Source organism: Bacillus rossius, chromosome 1 (assembly GCF_032445375.1).
Source record: "Bacillus rossius redtenbacheri isolate Brsri chromosome 1, Brsri_v3, whole genome shotgun sequence".
Taxonomy (NCBI): Eukaryota; Metazoa; Arthropoda; class Insecta; order Phasmatodea; family Bacillidae; genus Bacillus; species Bacillus rossius.
Genome location: NC_086330.1, coordinates 191,334,632 through 191,352,982, shown reverse-complemented (window position 1 = coordinate 191,352,982; position 18,351 = coordinate 191,334,632). Strand labels below are relative to the sequence as shown.

Genomic DNA, 18,351 nt, shown 5'->3' with positions numbered 1-18,351 from the left:
ATGTTATTTTGCAAAATCTCCTTAGTTCAGCTCTCACCAGACATCCTGTACGGGATGACGAACCTATGATCCTAGGTACAGTAAAGTATTTTATGAAGTTAAGACTAGTTGAAGCCAGCATGCGAGTTGTTTCTATGTAAAGAGCTACGATTCTCTCCCCCCTCTGAAAGGGACACGTGACAGAAATGGTGGAGGCGCCGGGTAGTTTCTATTTCTGGAGAGAGAGAGAGATTTTTATGTTTATTATTAAGTGTAGTTTCAAATGATAGAAGGTTAATAAGAGATTACTTGAGGAGAGGATTACGGAATTTTAGTCTAAGTGGAGGAAGTCGTTGAGATATTTTTTGACGTAACAGATGTTTATTTGAGGATACTTGTAAGGATAAAGTTTATAGTGATAAGTGGTTTGAAGTCGTTGAGTTTATCGGGGATTATTACGTGAGGAGAATACATTATAATTTAAATGCTTATTAGAGATAATGCAAGTGGTTTAATTTAAGTGAAATTAATTTTAAGTTTGTAGGTTAAGAGAATTATAATTTAAAATAAAGTTTTTTTTCGTAAATAGGATTTATTTTCAAGTGAAGTTTGTTTTGTTGTCGTGCGCGTAGGAGACGAGACGTACGAATTAAATCAGCCGAGGGAAAAGATAAACGTTATTAAGGAATTAAAGAGAAAACGAGAGTTTATTTAAAAGAGAGTTAAAGAATTTATAGTGATGTTTTGTTTTAATAAGAAAAATGTTGAGTTGTTTCAGAACGACACGTCAGTGGACGTGGCAGAATGAACACGTGACGGGGAGGTGCTGAGACCTAGCGGAGAACGGAAGAACCGACAAGCAATGGTTGGCGAACCTGGCGGAATGCGGTGACGTCACGGGCTCGTACAGACACGTGGACGGCCGTGACATTGTTTTGATCAGCTGTACGGTAACTTAGCGATAAGAAAATAGACTATTATTTAATAATTTAAATTTAAGAGTGTTTAAGAGAAGAGGAACTTTCAGTATGTAAGTAATTTATTTTTAGAAGTGTATGATGTATAGGCTATAAGTGTTACGTTGTAAGTTGTTTATGTTTTTGTTAGTTAAATTCTACCTTTGTTTAAAAAATAATTTTTGGGGATTTGTAAACAGTTAGTAAGGAGGTACACTATAAAATGGATAAGCATTGAGAAAAGTGGGAAGGATAGTTTTTGTGTGTAGAGGGAATTTACTCCAAGGGAACAGAGAGACAAAATTAATGTTTTCTTTAGGGCGAGGGACCCTAAGGTGAGGTGTTGTGTCCCTGGGAAGTAGGGATTGTAGAGCAGACCCATAGGAGATGGGCTGACTACGGAATTAAGGGTCAGGAGAACCCTGAGAGTTGTGAGTAGTTTGGGGCAGGAGTTCCCCATGTTAGTACCGAAGTGGCTATCCCGTATGGGATAGGGTACCATTTCAATGAATTTTGCTGTTGTGTAGTAGGCCTATAGCAGATAGGCACTACAGTGAAATTTTTGGTTATTTTGTGAGGTAAATTCCCTAGGTTAAGTAAGATTGGATTCAGTTAGGAAGGAAGGAAATGAGAAACATTGCTGAAGAGAGTTAGTGTACTTGCCTAAGTTTCAAATTGAATTTTACTAAATTAATTCATGAGAAAGTTTTTTTATAAATAATAATGGAAGGGAGCTAATTGAATAAATTTTTTTTGAGTAAGGTGTTTTAAGTAATGAAATAAAATAATGTGAAGTAATTTGAATAATTGGGGAGGAGTTTCTTTAAGAGTTTAGATAATTGTTATTGAATTTATTGAGATATTCAGCCAGTGAAGTTTGAGTGTGAGAGATACAGTGAGATTTTAAGGAAATTGATTGTTTAATAATTAGGAAGAATGAGATTTTATAATTAAGAGTTTGTAAGCATGGTTAAATTTATGACATGATATTTGGTGACAGTTTACAGTTATTAAGGAGACAGAGTAATCTATTTTATTTTAATGGTTTGAAGATAAGATTATGAATTTTTTTTAAGTTTCTTTGGCATGTTTGAATAATTTTTTTTGATTTTAAGAAATTACAGAGAAAGTTTTAATTGATTTACATTAGTTTGGAAGTATGGAGGTTTAATGTTCGATTAGCCCTAACTTGATGGTCGGATCCCAAAAGAATGCCGTAAAACCGATAGCCAATTGAGAGGAATGCGGTAGGCGCTTGTGTAGAGAGGGGTTGTGGGAAAACTCCTTGGGACTGATGGCAGATCAGGGGCCCTAAATAGTGTGTGATGCTGTAAAACCAGTGCAGAGAAAGCCTGGTATGCTTAAATTTTATTGTTGGGCACAGGTTAGGTAAACCTGGGGTTCCATGGGATTTAGTCATGTTAGCTGCTGTGGGACATTTGAATTTCCAGGCTCCATAGTAAAATAAATGTTAATTTTTGTTTTCTTTAAAATAAATTTGTTTTTAATTTTTTGTTTGATAATTTTGATTTGGAACAGTGAATACAAACCCCGAGGAATAAGAGTTGTCATGATGAGGAGAAGGTGGTAGTCCTAAAAGGGTACAGGCACCACAGAGGTGATGTGCATTGCATAATTTAACTATGAGGAAACTTGAGAAATTTGAAATGTTGTTGTTGGGTTGGACACCCATAAGAAAGAGTATAGGCAGAATTTTTATTATGAGATGTCTAATTTAATTGAAAAGAAGAAAGTTTAAAGATGCAAATTATTATTGTAATAATTGAAAGAGATTAAGAGGTAGAGAGAAATAGGTAATAATTTGTTAGTAAGTACTAAAGTTTACATATAGAAATTTAGTAACTAAGAATTAATAATAAGTTAATTCTAGTGTAAAAGTTTTTTTTTTAAGTTTGTTAAGTTAGAAGTCATAAGTAAATTTTTTGAGAGAGAATGTCTTTGATAGGAAATAGTGGAAACTTATGGGAATTTTAGGGTAACATAAATAATGTAGGTAATGAATAATAAATAGGTGGTAGGTCTTAAGTTAAGATTAACATTTGAAGAAGAATTTAATTGAGAAGGAAAATAAGTAGGCCTAAATGAAAAAAAAAAGAGTATTTTATGGTAAATAAATTTTTTTTAAATAATAAACAATAAATAACAATGTTGTTTCAGGGTAATGTGTACTAATAATACAATTTTTTCTAGGACCAAAGAACAGGAATTATGTAATTTAAATTAACATGTATTTGAAACTGTTACAGATTCCTTAAGATGAGCTGAGCAGCAGTCCAGTTTACAAGATGGCAAGAGTTCGAGAGACAAGATGCAAGATTTCAGAAACAAGAACCAAGACTGAAGATTCAAGAGAAGAGAAAGCTGGCAGCCATGGACTTACAAGTGAAGATTTATAAGGTCATGTAAAATTCTATTTTTTTGTGGAAGACAGCCACTGTAGTTTTTTTTGTTATAAACATTCTAGGTTATAGTAATGTAATGGAACTAGTGTGTTGTGGTTGCTGTCAAAGAGAACTAATACCTTAAGTTTAATTTTAAAATTAATTTTCTTTATTAACAGAGGGATTAGGAGTTTTATTAAACCTTGTTTAGTTTGGAATTTTAACAGTTCGAGTTCACAGTTCTGATAGGTAGGTCAGATGATTTTACTGATTTTTATGATTTGTTTTTGAGTTGATTTTAAGTGTTGTGGAGTAGATTCAATGAAAGGGTTCTGAAAACTTAAATTATTTCAAGCTAAGAAATAGTAAATTTAATTGTAACTCGAAGGACACCAGAATTAAATTTTTTTTGAATTATTAATGTTTGAAAATTTTATACTCTACAAGAAAGGTTATAAACCAACTGATCGGATAGAACAAGGATGCAGTAAATCACAGTTTCAGTTAGAATTATTGATTTGCTTTTGAGGTTATGAAGGAAAAGTAGCTATAATTTAAAAGTTTGAATAAAATTTTTTTTTTTAATTTGTTTAAAATAGAAAATTTAAAAGTTAATTAGTCGTGATCTAGGTGGGTGATGGGGTGGGAATTGGCCACTCTTTTTCCCTATAACCTCCCTAACATGGCCTTCTATTACATCTAACAGAAAAAAAAGAAGAAGAAAAAGAATACTTATTATTAGTTAGAATGTTTTTTCATGAAGATACCTGATAAACTTTTTTTTTATTGTTTGGAAGAATAGAAGCAAGGTTAATCAGATATTTTTACTTGGAAGAAGAAGAAGATAAAGCTGTTTTATGGCTCGACAAGCCAGAGAGTGGTGTTTCCCCTCTGAGCTTCTATTGACTTCGTTGTTTTACTCTCATGGGATAGCTGGTTCGGCACCATGGAGAGAGATTGGTGGGCATTGTGGTTGCCCCCAGAAGAAAAGAAGAGTAGAAGAGGTTATGGGTGGGTCATGTGAAGGGACCTTCAACCCAGTTACTTTGTGGGGACTATTTGCTGTATAGAGAAGATCAAGACTCAAGAGTTAGGGAAAATCATTGGAGGTCATGTTTCCCTTCCTTAAGTTTTTCCTATCAAATTATTTTCCTGATTAGTTTATGCTAAGGGTGGGATACTTTATGTTAGCAGTTGAATTAATTAATTTTATTTATTTTTTTTTGTTTTGTGTGTATGCATCCTTGACCATCGATTGCAGTTTGGATGTTAGTTATGTAGTTGTAAGGCGTGTTGGTAATGCCTGTTGATGATGTTTCAGAATTGTAATCTGTTCGTGATGAGGATGGCACAACTCCGAAGCAGATGTGGGGAGATGATGTGAGCTGCCCTGGAAGCCAGTCCAGTAGCTGTTGGAGTTTATTGGTGTTTGCTGATGGCCAGCCCAGGGAGCTACTCTTCTCGACAACACTGACTTCGAGGAGTTGCACCAACCTTCACGAGATAAGAATTTAATTACTTTGAAACACTGATAATTTTGTAAGAACACTTAAATTTTTTAAAGAAAGAAAGAAGTATTGTGATGAATGGAAACTAGAAAAAAAAAAAATAATTATCAAGAATTTGCTCATTGTTTAAGGAATACTGAGAAACTAAGTAAATTAATTTAATTTGTAAAGAGAGCTTCACTAAAAAACAATTTTTTTTTAGTATTGAGAACTCGAGCCTCTGAAGGTTCCTGTGAGAACAAACCAGATAAAAGTTTTACAATTTTTTTTTTTATGAATACTTGATGTTTTAAATAAATCTTGTGCAGAAACTAGGTGTATGTTCAGAAATTAAGGAAATAAGACAAATTATTATTTTTGTGAAATGAGGAATTTATAGTTATGGTTTGATGGAAAAAGACAATTTGTAATTTTGAGGTAGCTCGATGGGGCTCGAGCTCTGTGAGGGGAGGGTTATGTCGCGGGTTGAAATTTTGCAGGGTTGTTGAAATCAAATTTAGGGACTTTACTGACGGGACTCTGGGCTGGCTGCTCTGTTCACTCGTCAGCGCAAGTAGCGTGACCATGCAATTGGGGCACGGGGCCGGCGCGGCACGCTGCGGGCTTGCAGAATTTTGTTTGTTTGTTTGTTCGGCCGCGCGCTGGTGCAGCCACGGGCCGCAGTTACTGGGGCGTGCTGTCGTAACAAGCCGCGCGGTGTGGCCTGCACGTCGGGGTAGAGGGGGGTAGCCTTCCCAGATGTTCTAGTTAGTTGTTTAGTAAATTTGGCTTCAATAACGAGCGATTTGTTATGCTAGGCGCGGCAGGGCGCGCGAATTTAAGCGCAAGTGAGTGGTAACTCGGGGCTCACTCAGGCGGAGACTATGCGTCTCCCCTGTGGCCACGAGTTGTTTAGTTAGGTCGTTCGTAATGTAGGAATTCAGGCTCACTCTGGCGGAAGCTATGGCCGACGCCAGAGGCCACGAGTAGTTTAGTTCGTAATGTAGTTTAAGTTTAGATCGTCATGTAATCGTCTTCAAGCACTCGGGTGGAGGCTATGGCCCTCGTCAGGGGTCACTAGTCAGAGTTTTTAAAAATGTAATGTTCGTTCGGGATTTCAAGGGCAGGAGAGGCCCCTACGTTAGTTTTTAAAGTAATCAATCAAGAGGTGCTTATCGGAAAATGTGAGTATGGAATTATCTTTGTTTTAATTTTAAGTATTAATTATGATTTGATGTATTCGGAAGGACTAGGGAAGAGTTTAGTGAAGTTCTCTCTTTCTCTCTTGTAAGGTCGTTCAACAGTTAAGGAAGTAATGAAGAGATTATTGTTTTAAATTGTAATCCCGCTATTTAAATGTTCTTCAAGACTGATTTTACTTTATTTGACTTTAAGAATAAAATCATTTTAATTTAGTACAGTACACTCCCTATTTAACGCGGTTGTCGGGGGACATAACTTTTACCCGCGTTGTTGCATAACCGCGATGTTTCGATGTGACCAAGGTCAAAAGGCATAAAACACCGCCTGTGTACTAATAGGTCGGCAAGCACGCACAGTATAGACGGCCCGCATTTGTGCGGACTTTGCATCCGCAGTTTCCACTAAACACGGGTGAAAAAATAAAAATAATAAATTTTAAAGATAAATATTAAATGTTGAATTGTTTTTATTTTTCCGCGTGCCGCGCACAGTTTGTCGCACGGCCTACGAGCGCGCCACACGCCGCCATACACACGTGCGGCACACAAGCTGCTGCTGCCAGTCTCGTGGTGTTAGCCACAGTATCTGCTTCGTCAGTGTCCGTAACAAAGTAAGTGCAGTGTGTGCGGTTACACACGATTCTGTGGTCAAAGTCTTCTAAAAAGAAAGGCCGTAGTGATACTTCGAACCGAATATGAATCGCAAAGTACCGAGTTTGATTGACAAAATAAAAATTCTAGATTTACTTACAGATAGCTTGTCTTTTGTAGAAGCAGGCCGCAGATACAGGAAAAAAACGATTCTAGCATTTGTACAATAAAAAATAAAGAATCGTCTATCGTGTCAAGCGGTTAAACTTTATTGTCCATGCTTACAGTAAATTATAAATGGTCACATGTGGGAAACAAAAATTGCGCCAATTTAATTTTAGCGCAATCAGTGACGCCGTATTAAAAACCGTGTTAAACTTTGTCTTTACTTATTTCACCAAACGCTGTGTCGAGTTGCTGAGTGTGTGTGGCTCCGATCGGCAAGTGTTATATTCCCCAGCCTCTGTTTAAAGGTCGGGAGACTGCTACACATAAACATTTCCGGGACTTGTTTACTACCTCACGGCAAAAGTGGTACAGTATGGTTCACGTAAATATTGGACCACTGGGAATTCCTGGGCAAAGATTAAAAATACGCTAGCCAATTTACTTTACTATTTAATGTTAAAACATTATACCGAAGTAAAAAGATGAACTTGTATAATACAATGAATTACCCAATAATATTACGTCTGTAGGTTTAAGTTGTAACAAAACATTTATATACAGATGTCCAGTAAAGTACCAATTAAGATTCTGGAGTGGAATTTTAAACACCGGACTACCTGATTTTGCCTTGTACGCAGGGACGCTGCTCAGTCAAGTGACTCATGCTCTGCCTGTGTGCTGCTAGAACACATTCCCTCCCCCACTCCCCCTCTAGTTTCTGCCCGCTCTAATCTCTACCTCTCTCCATGTTCTCGGCTTCTCGGCTAGCCTCTCCCTACCCAGCGCTTGCTGACAACCAAGCCTATCCAACATCAATCCCCAGCCGAGTCACGCTGGATAATGTCGCTGGAAGGTGGGCTTTATCAGGTCCCCTGTCCGATGCTTCATTTGTGAGATAAAGCGACGTTAAAAACTAGTCTTTCAGAAAATATCACTGGGCTGGATTGGACCATAATTTGAAAACCCTACAAGATAGAGGAATAATGTACGGAGATATCTTGTTTAGAATTTTACTGCGGACATTTTCTACGCCTAGGCTTTTTTCTGCCCGATGCTTAGTTTGTTAGTTACAACGCAAAATTATCCTAATCGGCTGTCAACCATTTATTCCATTATTATTATTCATATCTGACTGGGGGACATGGTTTGACCCGCGATATACCCGATTCCGCGATCAATCGGGGCGCGATATACCGGGAGTTTACTGTATTATGTTATTTTGCAAAATCTCCTTAGTTCAGCTCTCACCAGACATCCTGTACGGGATGACGAACCTATGATCCTAGGTACAGTAAAGTATTTTATGAAGTTAAGACTAGTTGAAGCCAGCAAGCGAGTTGTTTCTATGTAAAGAGCTACGATTCTCTCCCCCCTCTGAAAGGGACACGTGACAATATGTATGAACGAACCAGATATTTAGATTGTAATATGGAAGATGAGGAATTCATTGCCATGATACTATCTCAGTTACCGTTAAAATATCAGTTGCAATTGACAGGACGTCAGTATAACGGAATAGTGGACTTTAAAGAACAACTGTTAACCTACGATAGACTGGAAAACTTAGATCGCTCTCACAATCAAAAAGAATTTAGCGAACGTAAGAACGCAAGTCAGTCGACAGTTATATCAGAATTGGAGAAATAGGAAAGATGACCAGAACCACGGACCTAAACCACCGCAAGTTAATTCGTTACACGTTAAATACTCTAATGATAACTGGAACAATAAGAGTTATCAGGGTCGACGTCGTTATAACTATTACTGGAATCGACGAAGATATGAAAATCAAAACGGAAAGAGACAAGATAGCCGAGAACCGTAACGACAAGATAATCCACGTCAGGAAGGGGCAGTTTGGTTTAAATCCAAACAATTACATTCAGAACACGCAGATATCCAATTTATAAGTTCTGCGGAAACAGCACCTAATTCATATAGAGTCAATGCTAGAACTTTTATACCATCGCAGAGGGATGAGTTTGCGAGTGTAAACTATAATATTAAACAAGGAGGAAATGCACATTATTCTATTCCACCGAGGGAAGAGAGTAATAACACAAAATGGACGCAGAGACCAGCAAATGGAGGAACCGAAGTAATACAAGGAGAAACGCAGGCGTTTTCGTCACCTCAGAATAACAAAACTTTATTGACAACATGGCTACCAAATCAAAGAAAAGGTTTTGTCGGTAATGTGGAAAACTGAGTAGGAATGACGAAAAACAGCTCCGTACATCATTCCTTAATAAAGAAATGAAAGGGGCTAACACTACGTCTAATATTCATGCTAGTAGTATAACTACAAAGAGAATTAATACCATATTATTCAAAGAAAATGAAAGAGAGTTTTTACTTAGCGAACCAAGTGAAAGCACCGAACATTGCAAAGCAGCTTTATGTCTGGAAATCACACTTTCAGTGAATGGAGTTAAAACACCCATATTATTAGACAGTGGCGCGGAAATATCGTGTATCAGTGAAGATTGCGTCAATATGATAGAATCTACTGGAGTCAAATTACCACTAATGCCTGTACCCAGTTTAAAAATTTTAGGAGTAACTTCTAGGGCTAGTCCCATTATAAACAAACAAACCTTATTAGAGATAGAAGGATTGGGAAATAAAAAACATGTACCTGTATTAATTGTCAAAGGGTTAGCCAGACCTATTATTTTAGGAGTAGATTTCCATACCGCAAGTAAAGTAATACTGGATTTCAGCGGAGGAATAGTTACGGCCATGGAGGAAATAGAAAACCCAACGGCTACTGAAATTTCCAACGAAGAGCAGATGGAAGTATATGTAATAAGAAAGAATACAGATGAAATGAGTAAAGACAAACTAACATCGGCGGACAGGATTAGTAAGAACCAACAGAAAACCTCGAGAAACATGAATTTTAAATGTGGAGATCTCGTTCTCAAAGAACAAACCCTATTAGTCAGTTTTGGAGATTTGTCACAAAGAAATTATTTCTAATTTTCGAAGGACCTTATGTTGTCACGAAAATAATTAGAAACAATTGTTATGAAATCTCGGATAGAGTTACTAATCAAGTTGTAGGTTGCTACAATATCACACAGCTCAGGGAATATTACACACCCAAACCTGCCAACATTCAAATTTAAAAAATCATGAGGTCCTCGATAAAAATTTTCAGGCCCATAAATACAAGTTGGAAATAAAAAACAACAAATGAGAATGTTTAAATTTAAGTGACATACCTGTACGTATGTTACATGGTCTCTGCTTCAAAATTTATTTAAACAAATTATAGGTTGCAGATTTAATTTAGTTGAACATAATTTAGCGCTGTCGTGTAGTGATCATGCAGGGCCGCAACTAAAAAAGATGTAAAATAACATTCTGCTCGTGTAACACTATTATCACTGTTCACAGAAAAATTAATTTTTTTATTGGAAGCAATACACTTCACGTGTTAGTTGTTTTTTTTGTAGCGACATGTTTCACAATGTCTCCTCTTCCACTATGCGAGATAGAAAAATCAGCACGGCACATGCTACAAAACGCAAAATTGCTTCCTTTATGTGACTCGAGTATTGATGGAAACTCGTTGCTGTAAGCTTTCGTAAAACTTGTTTTGTAACTTTTACAAACAAAATCTTGGGGCCCCGAAAAATCGTGAGGAAACACTATTTTGGCGTGAGGGCGTGAGATGGACCTTAAAATCGTGAGCCTCACACCAAAATCGTGAGAGTTGCCAGGTCTGCACACCTGTTGTACCGTAAATTCCTGTAAATATGTTAATACATCACAGACGTTTACAATGCACTATTTGTTGATAATTATATTTTTCTTGTAAATATTAACGTATAGCTTTATCATTTGTTATGTTCAGATTATTGTTTCGTATGTGGACATGAACGAACTAATTGGTGATTAGGTTTCGACAGTATCGAACATTTGATAGCCGAAAGTGAAAGGACACTTCAAGTAAAGTCGTGAGAAATGTCATCATGTCTATATGAATAATTGCCATTATGAACATTTCTGAAAGGGGCAATTCTATAAAGGCAATATTTACACTTTATAAAAAGTAAATATTTTATTTCCTTTAATATTTATTTTGTTAATTACATTTTATTCTGTATGTTTATATTTGTACTCTATCATTAATTCAGACTGTAAAATTTCTTTGGTTACTGTTTTGTCTATGTATTACTCTATGTTATTTTAATTTTAAATACTGTCAAGGCTAATATAGCAGTACTTTTTGAAACAACTAGTAATTTAAAGATGAACACGTCAGTAATGGTTAGTAATTTTACTATTTTTTGTTTTAACAACAAACTAAAGAAAATCGTTTACTAGTGACAGGGAAAATATTTTTTTAGAACGAATTGAGACTTGATTAAAGCAACAGCTAGAACGCAACTATTTTGACATTGATTTATAATTGAATATTTATAGAAGATTATAAATGGTTATTAATGCCAATATTACTGAGTTTTGAAGAAAATAATAATTTTAATCGACGAAGATAATAATCAGACATCAATATTTTAAATAATTACTTAAGAAGAGAAGTCGATAAAATCAGTGTTTAAGAGATCGCCAAATGACTTTAATTTGCTTTGAAACTACGAACATTAAATGCCGTTTATAACTCCGAAGAAAGAAGAATCCAGTTGAAGATGGAAAAGTCGCAGTGCGAGCCCGGGAAGGATGAACGTCGTGCAGTCCAGCCCAGTCGCCGCCCATAATCTGAAGGATGGAGTCGTGACAGCGCGTATTCCTGCCGCACGCTAGAGGACGGAGGAGCAACACCAATATCGCAGTCCTGGATGAGTCGAACCAAGGAGTCTCCGAGAACCTACACGTCTCGTGGGTATCCTGCAGCAAGGTTTGGTCCCTTAACCCATCACTCGAAGACTCGCTGAATATAGAAGCACCCGAGCTAATTACAATTTAAACAAGACGAACATTTTCACAGAACTAGAATCTGTTATATTATTTTTAATATTCTTTGTAAAGAACACCGATTAACTTGTTCATCTTTAGATTTACAAATCAAATTCCGGAATCGCGATCCAGAGCTAGATAGTATTAGCTAGTATAGATGGAATTTGATATTGGAATAACGTATTGCTATTTTGGTTGACTGGTACTGCAAATTACGTACCCAGTAGTCCAAGCTCTACCGGACTGAAGTTAGTTGAAATAAATAACATCCAAATAATTAACATTTTGATAGTAAAGATAATTCACTCAAGTGAAAGAATTGTTAGATGCTTTGAAGTTGAGAGTAATAACAAATTCCATCTGTAGTTTAAAATAAATTAGTTTAAGTTAAGTTTTTTCTATTAAGTGTGATTTTGTGTATGTCAAAGTGTATTGTCACCGTCGTCACAAGCATTACACACAAATATAAACCGTACATTTGAATTTGTTTACACTTTATTGCAAGGTGTAGTCACGATATTAGTATTTAACATACTTTTGACACACTTTACCTTGACTTTCAGACACAAGCTTCTTGATACAATTCTTAAAACTGAGAGAGGTAGGCTAGAGAAACCGAAATCATTAAAGACATTAAATAATTTCAATATTTATACTAGCTGACTCCACAGAACTAATAAAATCCTGTTTAAAGAAAAGACTACTTTAAGAGAGTTTCAAATATAACATTATTATTTTCAACTTGTTTGCATAACTTGTATCTTAAATTTCAGAATATATAATTAATTTTATTATCTGAACTGCTGTTCTGTATTATCATACTTCTGTATCTAAAATCTAAAAAATTAGTCTAAATGAAAATCTAATATAGATGACATTACAAATAATAATAATATTAAAAATATTATTAAAATTGCTATACCAAAACAGTATTTCAATATTTTAAATACTGAATTGTAACACTTGAATGTTGTTTGTTTCAAAGTTCTATATCACACTATTATGCATAAAGAAACGGGTGAAAATCTGTAGGATTCCGGCTGCAAGATAATGTTTATTGTTCCCATTTTAAAGTTATGTTTATGCAAGTCCAAGCGGTCTCCGGAGCCTTCTGATTCCAGGCCGCTACACCCCCCCCCCCCCCCCCCCACGAAGCACAAAGGCTTAAAGAACGGGACCTCCAAGACAATAGTGGGCTTGAAACTAACGACTAAAGTCATGCCAAAATGATGGTATCAAACCCATGACACTTGCATAAGTGAACATGGTCACCGTGATGCAACACAGAAACACGATGAGAATGATGTGACAGTGAACCTTGTTGCTGCAGAGGTCCAGCTGGCACAGGCTCCGTGGCAGCTGGTGTCCGCGCAGCCAGGCTCCGTCGCCTGTTCCCAGGTTGTTGTGTGCCAACGCGAGTGTGTGGAGCCTGGAGAGGGGCGCGAGGGACGGCAGCGAGGTCAGTCTGTTGTCGCTCAGGTCCAGCACCTCCAGTCTCCGCAGCAGGAGGATCCTCTCGTCAAAGCGAGACTGGCTTATGCCACAGATCTGACAGCATGATGGACACAGTCGTGTTGAAGTTAAACCACTATCACGGTTATGAAAGTACATACAGTAAAAAGGTGACACAGTGGGAAGATAATGGACTCTCATTCCAATACCTGCCCAGCCATCCTAATACATATTTTACATGGTTTCTCAAAATCTCTAATAGGCAAATGCCGGGATGGCTTCCAACTATAGGCAACAACAGATTCTTCTTCCAGTTTCCTTTAACTTTGTAGTTTAATGTATCCATCTCCAATGCTGTAGAGAAGAGTTTGTCCAAACAAAATATAAAAAGGTTAATGAAAAACTAAAATTAAAACTTTGCTACTGCCGTATTTACCCACAGAAGAGTCGTTTCTGCGTATGGATCACATCTATAATTTTGGGCAATAAAATCCAACATTTTAACCGTAAGGGTCACCCTCCGTTATAGGTTGCAGCATTAATCTGTCTCCAGTAAAATGCAAGTGAAATCTTTATGGTCCGTGTCTCAGCTTATTGCCACATAAGAAACATGGCACTGGTTTTTCATCTCACCTCTTTTCATCCTTTATTGCCCAAATTTTTTTCCTTACCTTACTAAAACTAAATGTATTTGTTTGGAAGGGGTCTGGGTTAGAGAAGACAACCTCTTTATGCCTAATCATGCCCCAAGTATACTATTTTTTATACTCATGTTTCCCTTCTCATCTATTGTTTTTTTTATTATCCGTCCTTCCCCAAGAGAGAAATGACGTCCGCTGCTCAATTTTTTTAGTTAGTTCCTTCCTCTTTATATATATTACCTGAATGACTGAGCTTTGCTCGGTGATTTTTTTTTGGTAAATAGTGTTTTTTAGAAATTATATTTAAATTTGAATTACATACTGATGAAATAAGAATAATATTTTTTGATCTTACCGACATAATAATAAGCATTTTTTCAAAGATAGTTTAAAAAATTTTAAGTGAACACATGAGTTAAAAAGACAAATAATATAAGTAAACAATTGATTTTTTTGGTCTAACCTCAAACCAAACACTCATTGGCTTAGTGTTGCTTAACAACGCCATCTACTGGAGTAGCTTTAGTGTTGTTGTGTCGTTTAAGCAGTAAGTTGGTCCCAATTAAAAAATAAATAAATACTATTATTACTTGCCAATAGATGTCAGGAAGTCATTTATGTTTAATTTGATTATCGATAAAGATTATCATTGAAAACACGGATAAAACAACATTTTCTAAAAATGAATCCTAGCTAGATCAATTTATCGCCCCCGAAACCTCCTGCATACTAAATTTCATGAAAATCGTTGGAGCCGTTTCCGAGATTCAGATTATATACAGGTTAATTATAAAGTCCTTGAAACATTTCAAAAAATCGGTACAGTGAAATGGCTAAGAATTATGTAACAAATTATATACCTAGTGAAAGAAAATCTCAAATTTTTTTTCCCACTAGTTATAAATGTTCTGTGTGTCCACCTTGCGTCACATGACACACATCTAATCGATAGTCCAATTCTGCCCATACCCGACCCAGAATATCAGGAGAGATGGTAAGAGCAGCTGCTATGATGCGGTGTCTCAATTCGTCAAGGTTCTGTGGTAGAGATGGAACATAAACACTAAATCGCAAGGTGTCAAGTCCGGTGATCGTGGTGGCCACGGGAGTAGCACTTGGTCAGCGGCCGCCCCACGGCCCATCCAGCGATGTGGCAACGTCTCATTCAGATAATCTCGTACCACATTGTGGTAATGAGGTGGAGCACCATCTTGTTGGAAGATGAAGTCCCTGCTATCAGCTTCAAGTTGTGGCATAAGCCACAATTGCAGCATGTCGAGGTAGGTGATAACAGTGACAGTTCTCTCAGCAAAGAAGAAGGGGCCATAAACTGTCTTGTTGACATGGCACAGAACACTTTAACTTTTGGCGAATCTCGGACTTCGAGAATTGAAGGTGGATTCTCTGTCCCCCATATGCGTGTGTTGTGTCGGTTGACTCTTCCTGAGAGATGAAAAGTGGCTTCATCACTGAAGATTAATCTGCTTGCAAAATCATCGTCTTCAAGACAGTTCTGCATGGCAATGCAGAACTGCAGTCGGAGCAATTTGTCATAGTGGCTGATGGCTTGCAGAAGCTGCAATTTGTACGGCTTCACTCTAAATCGCTTACGAAGAATTTTCCATACTGTTGGCTGAGGGATGTTCAATTCTGCACTAGCCCGATAAGTTCACTTCTTAGGACTCCGCACCATCACGTCCCGTACACAATCCACTGTCTGTTGTAACACGCCTGGCCGACCCGAATGTTTTGCATCACAAACAGCAGTCTTCCTCGAATTTCTTGTACCACTTCATTATGCTATTGTAAACTGGTGGTGTTGTAGCGTGCACGCACGCACGCACGCACGCACGCACCCACCCACCCACCCACCCCCACACACACCCACACACACACAAGAATTGCTTGTTTAAAGATATAAGATATATATAAACCTTGTTTTGCAGTTGTCATGGAATGTTGCAGCAAAAATCGTGGGATATCTTACGCCAAAAACTATGTTTGGCTACAGTTGCATCACAAAAACCTGTCGAGATAGACATGATAGTCGTACAGTGTCAGTTAATGGACATTTATAACGATGAGAGAGGGAGGGCGTACCATAAACACTGCTGCATGGCCACATGCTCACACATGCATGCACACTCACTCACTCACACATGCATGCACACATCCCTCCTCCTTCACAGACTATGGCTTCTTCTTTAAGATTTCCCCTTCTTGCTGAGCACCAGCCAGGCGGCAAACAACCATGCACTTATCAGCTGCGGCTGTAGCCACGCTACAAGCGGCACACACATCTTAACATCATAATGTTTAATACGCACTGCTAAGCTATTTTATTTCAACAATTTATTTGGTAATTTTCTTATGTTGCAGCTTTTACGGAAATTAATAATAAAATTCAGAAAATAGTTATTTCAAAAACTAGAAACATTCCTGAATTTACCTTGAAAAGTCATTATGTTCTGAGAAGTCACTGTTTATAGCTTATATTAATACCTATTCATTGATGCAGCAGTTGCCATTTTTATTTGATATTCTTATAAATGGAGAATCACCACAGAATCAGTAAACCTAATATTGAAAACAGTCCATTCCAAGGTTGCGTTTGGGCATGTTTGGTACAAGTATTACAAATTTGTTACATAGTGAGAATGGTCGTTTCGATTAGGTTAGCTAAATTAAAAATCCTTCAATATATTGTGGATGGATAGTTAGGTTAGTATAGCTACATTAAAAATTCTGTAAAATTATTTTTAATGTTTGCTTAGGAATTACAACGTAGCGTAGCAACCAGTTCACACAAGTCCATTCAGACGCCCAAATAGTTCCCAAGTTAACAGAATATTTATGAAGTTCGCCGCTTGCACAAGCAATTCAGTAGGACATTTTTAAGGATAAATTTGCGCATGAAAGATGTCCATGTCATAGTTCATTTTTATTTGATGATTATAGAATATGATTGGATGATTGGTTTATTGGACGACAATGACTACGACGACAACGATTTAAACAACTTATTTAAACTTATTTAAAGCTACTTAAAGAATACTTTAAAAAAAGTGTGGACAGTTGATCAGGTTAGTATAGCTACATCGTAAATTGGTAATTCCTAAGCAACCAAAAAAATATTTTACAGTATTTTTAAAAAAGCTATAATAACCTAACTAACCGTTTGTAATAAACCTGTGTTCCCGTAGACTTAGTAGGTACTTAAAAAAAAAGGCTAGAACGTACGGGCTATAGCATACGTCAAGAAGACATTTGAACAGTGAACAGAGGCAGAACACAGGTAATATACAAATAATTTAGGTGTTAACACCCCAAAAGGTTGGTGGGTATTAAGGTGGTTCATAATATATAAAAATATAAATAAAACACTGAAATCGGGTTACTTCTAGATTATTTTAATAGTTAACTTATTTTATTTTGAACAAGCCAGATTTATCATAGTGTAGTAGTTAATACTTTTGGTCACCACTTTGATGACTTACGAACTAATGACAATAAAAATTTTTATAAAAATTTACAGGTTCAATAAACTCTAAATTTAGTACATTAAATTATAATTTAATTGAATTTTACTACACACAGGCCGGCCGCGGATACTTCGACAATTACTTTACAGATTACATTAATTTTAAAGCAAGTTGCACAAACAAGGTTTCAAAGTAATAAAATCAAAAATAAACAACTTTCCATTATTTTGGATTGACAAGTACTTTTCATTAGTATATTTTATACTTTTTTTCTTTAAATGGTAGTTGAATAGTTCGGAAATTGTTCGTAGATAATTTAAAACTTTAAGATTTCTTACATTGTGTCTTCCAAACATAGACTTAGCTGCATGCGAAGTGCTGACATCCGAACGGCAAAGCGTGACGGGGCGGATAGCGAACTAAAGTTGACAGCACAATGCTGGGAATTTAGATGGCCGTAATCAGGAACTCGGTGCGGGTAGATGTGGTTGTCTACCAATCACCGGGGATGGAAAACTCCACAAATTGTGGGGTAGGTGGGTGGTCTATCCATGTGATGGTAGACGACCACTAGCACTGTTGCACGCACTTAATTCACCAGAAAAACATTAACACTGACGTCGACCAGGGCTACGCCCTCCCTTATCCCGATGTGTCACGTCGCAACTGACCCCCCTCTATTCAAACCTCCCGCCCCGTGTGTGTGTGTGTGTGTGTTGGGCGCCCGGCAAGAGGCGGTGCTAGAGTCGGTGCGACGACCCCTTTCTTTTATTAAAATAAACATAATGTATAAACCTTTTTATGTAATAAAATATCCCTAATTGTCACGCCTCAAGTTTTAGTAAGTAAGGACGGCGCAGCGCCCCATGGGGGCATCCGCATAACTACCCGCCAATAGTTTTTAAACTTTAATAAGAAATAACACCATAACTAAAGGTTGTTAATTATAAATGAGTGTACTTAAATTATGTTTGTTTTTTTAAATAATATTTGTTTGATTAAGTATGTTACCGGACGGCTGCCCGGTAACAAAGCGGGAACTTAACCCTTCCCGGCGGCCATGAT

The 18,351-nt window shown here is 36.9% G+C and overlaps 1 protein-coding gene across 7 annotated transcripts in view; it reads right to left on the bottom strand.

Moving 5' to 3' along the window:
* Nucleotides 1-18,351, bottom strand: part of LOC134527177 (leucine-rich repeat protein 1-like) — a 66,480-nt gene that overhangs the window by 29,140 nt on the left and 18,989 nt on the right. For 6 of the 7 annotated variants that reach the window (XM_063359581.1, XM_063359583.1, XM_063359586.1 and 3 more), the window contains one exon: nt 13,029-13,259. The exons of the other annotated variant lie outside the window; for it this stretch is intronic. In XM_063359581.1, the coding sequence (XP_063215651.1) occupies nt 13,029-13,259 (231 nt within the window). The remainder of the gene's footprint in view (nt 1-13,028; nt 13,260-18,351) is intronic. 7 annotated transcript variants of the gene reach the window in all.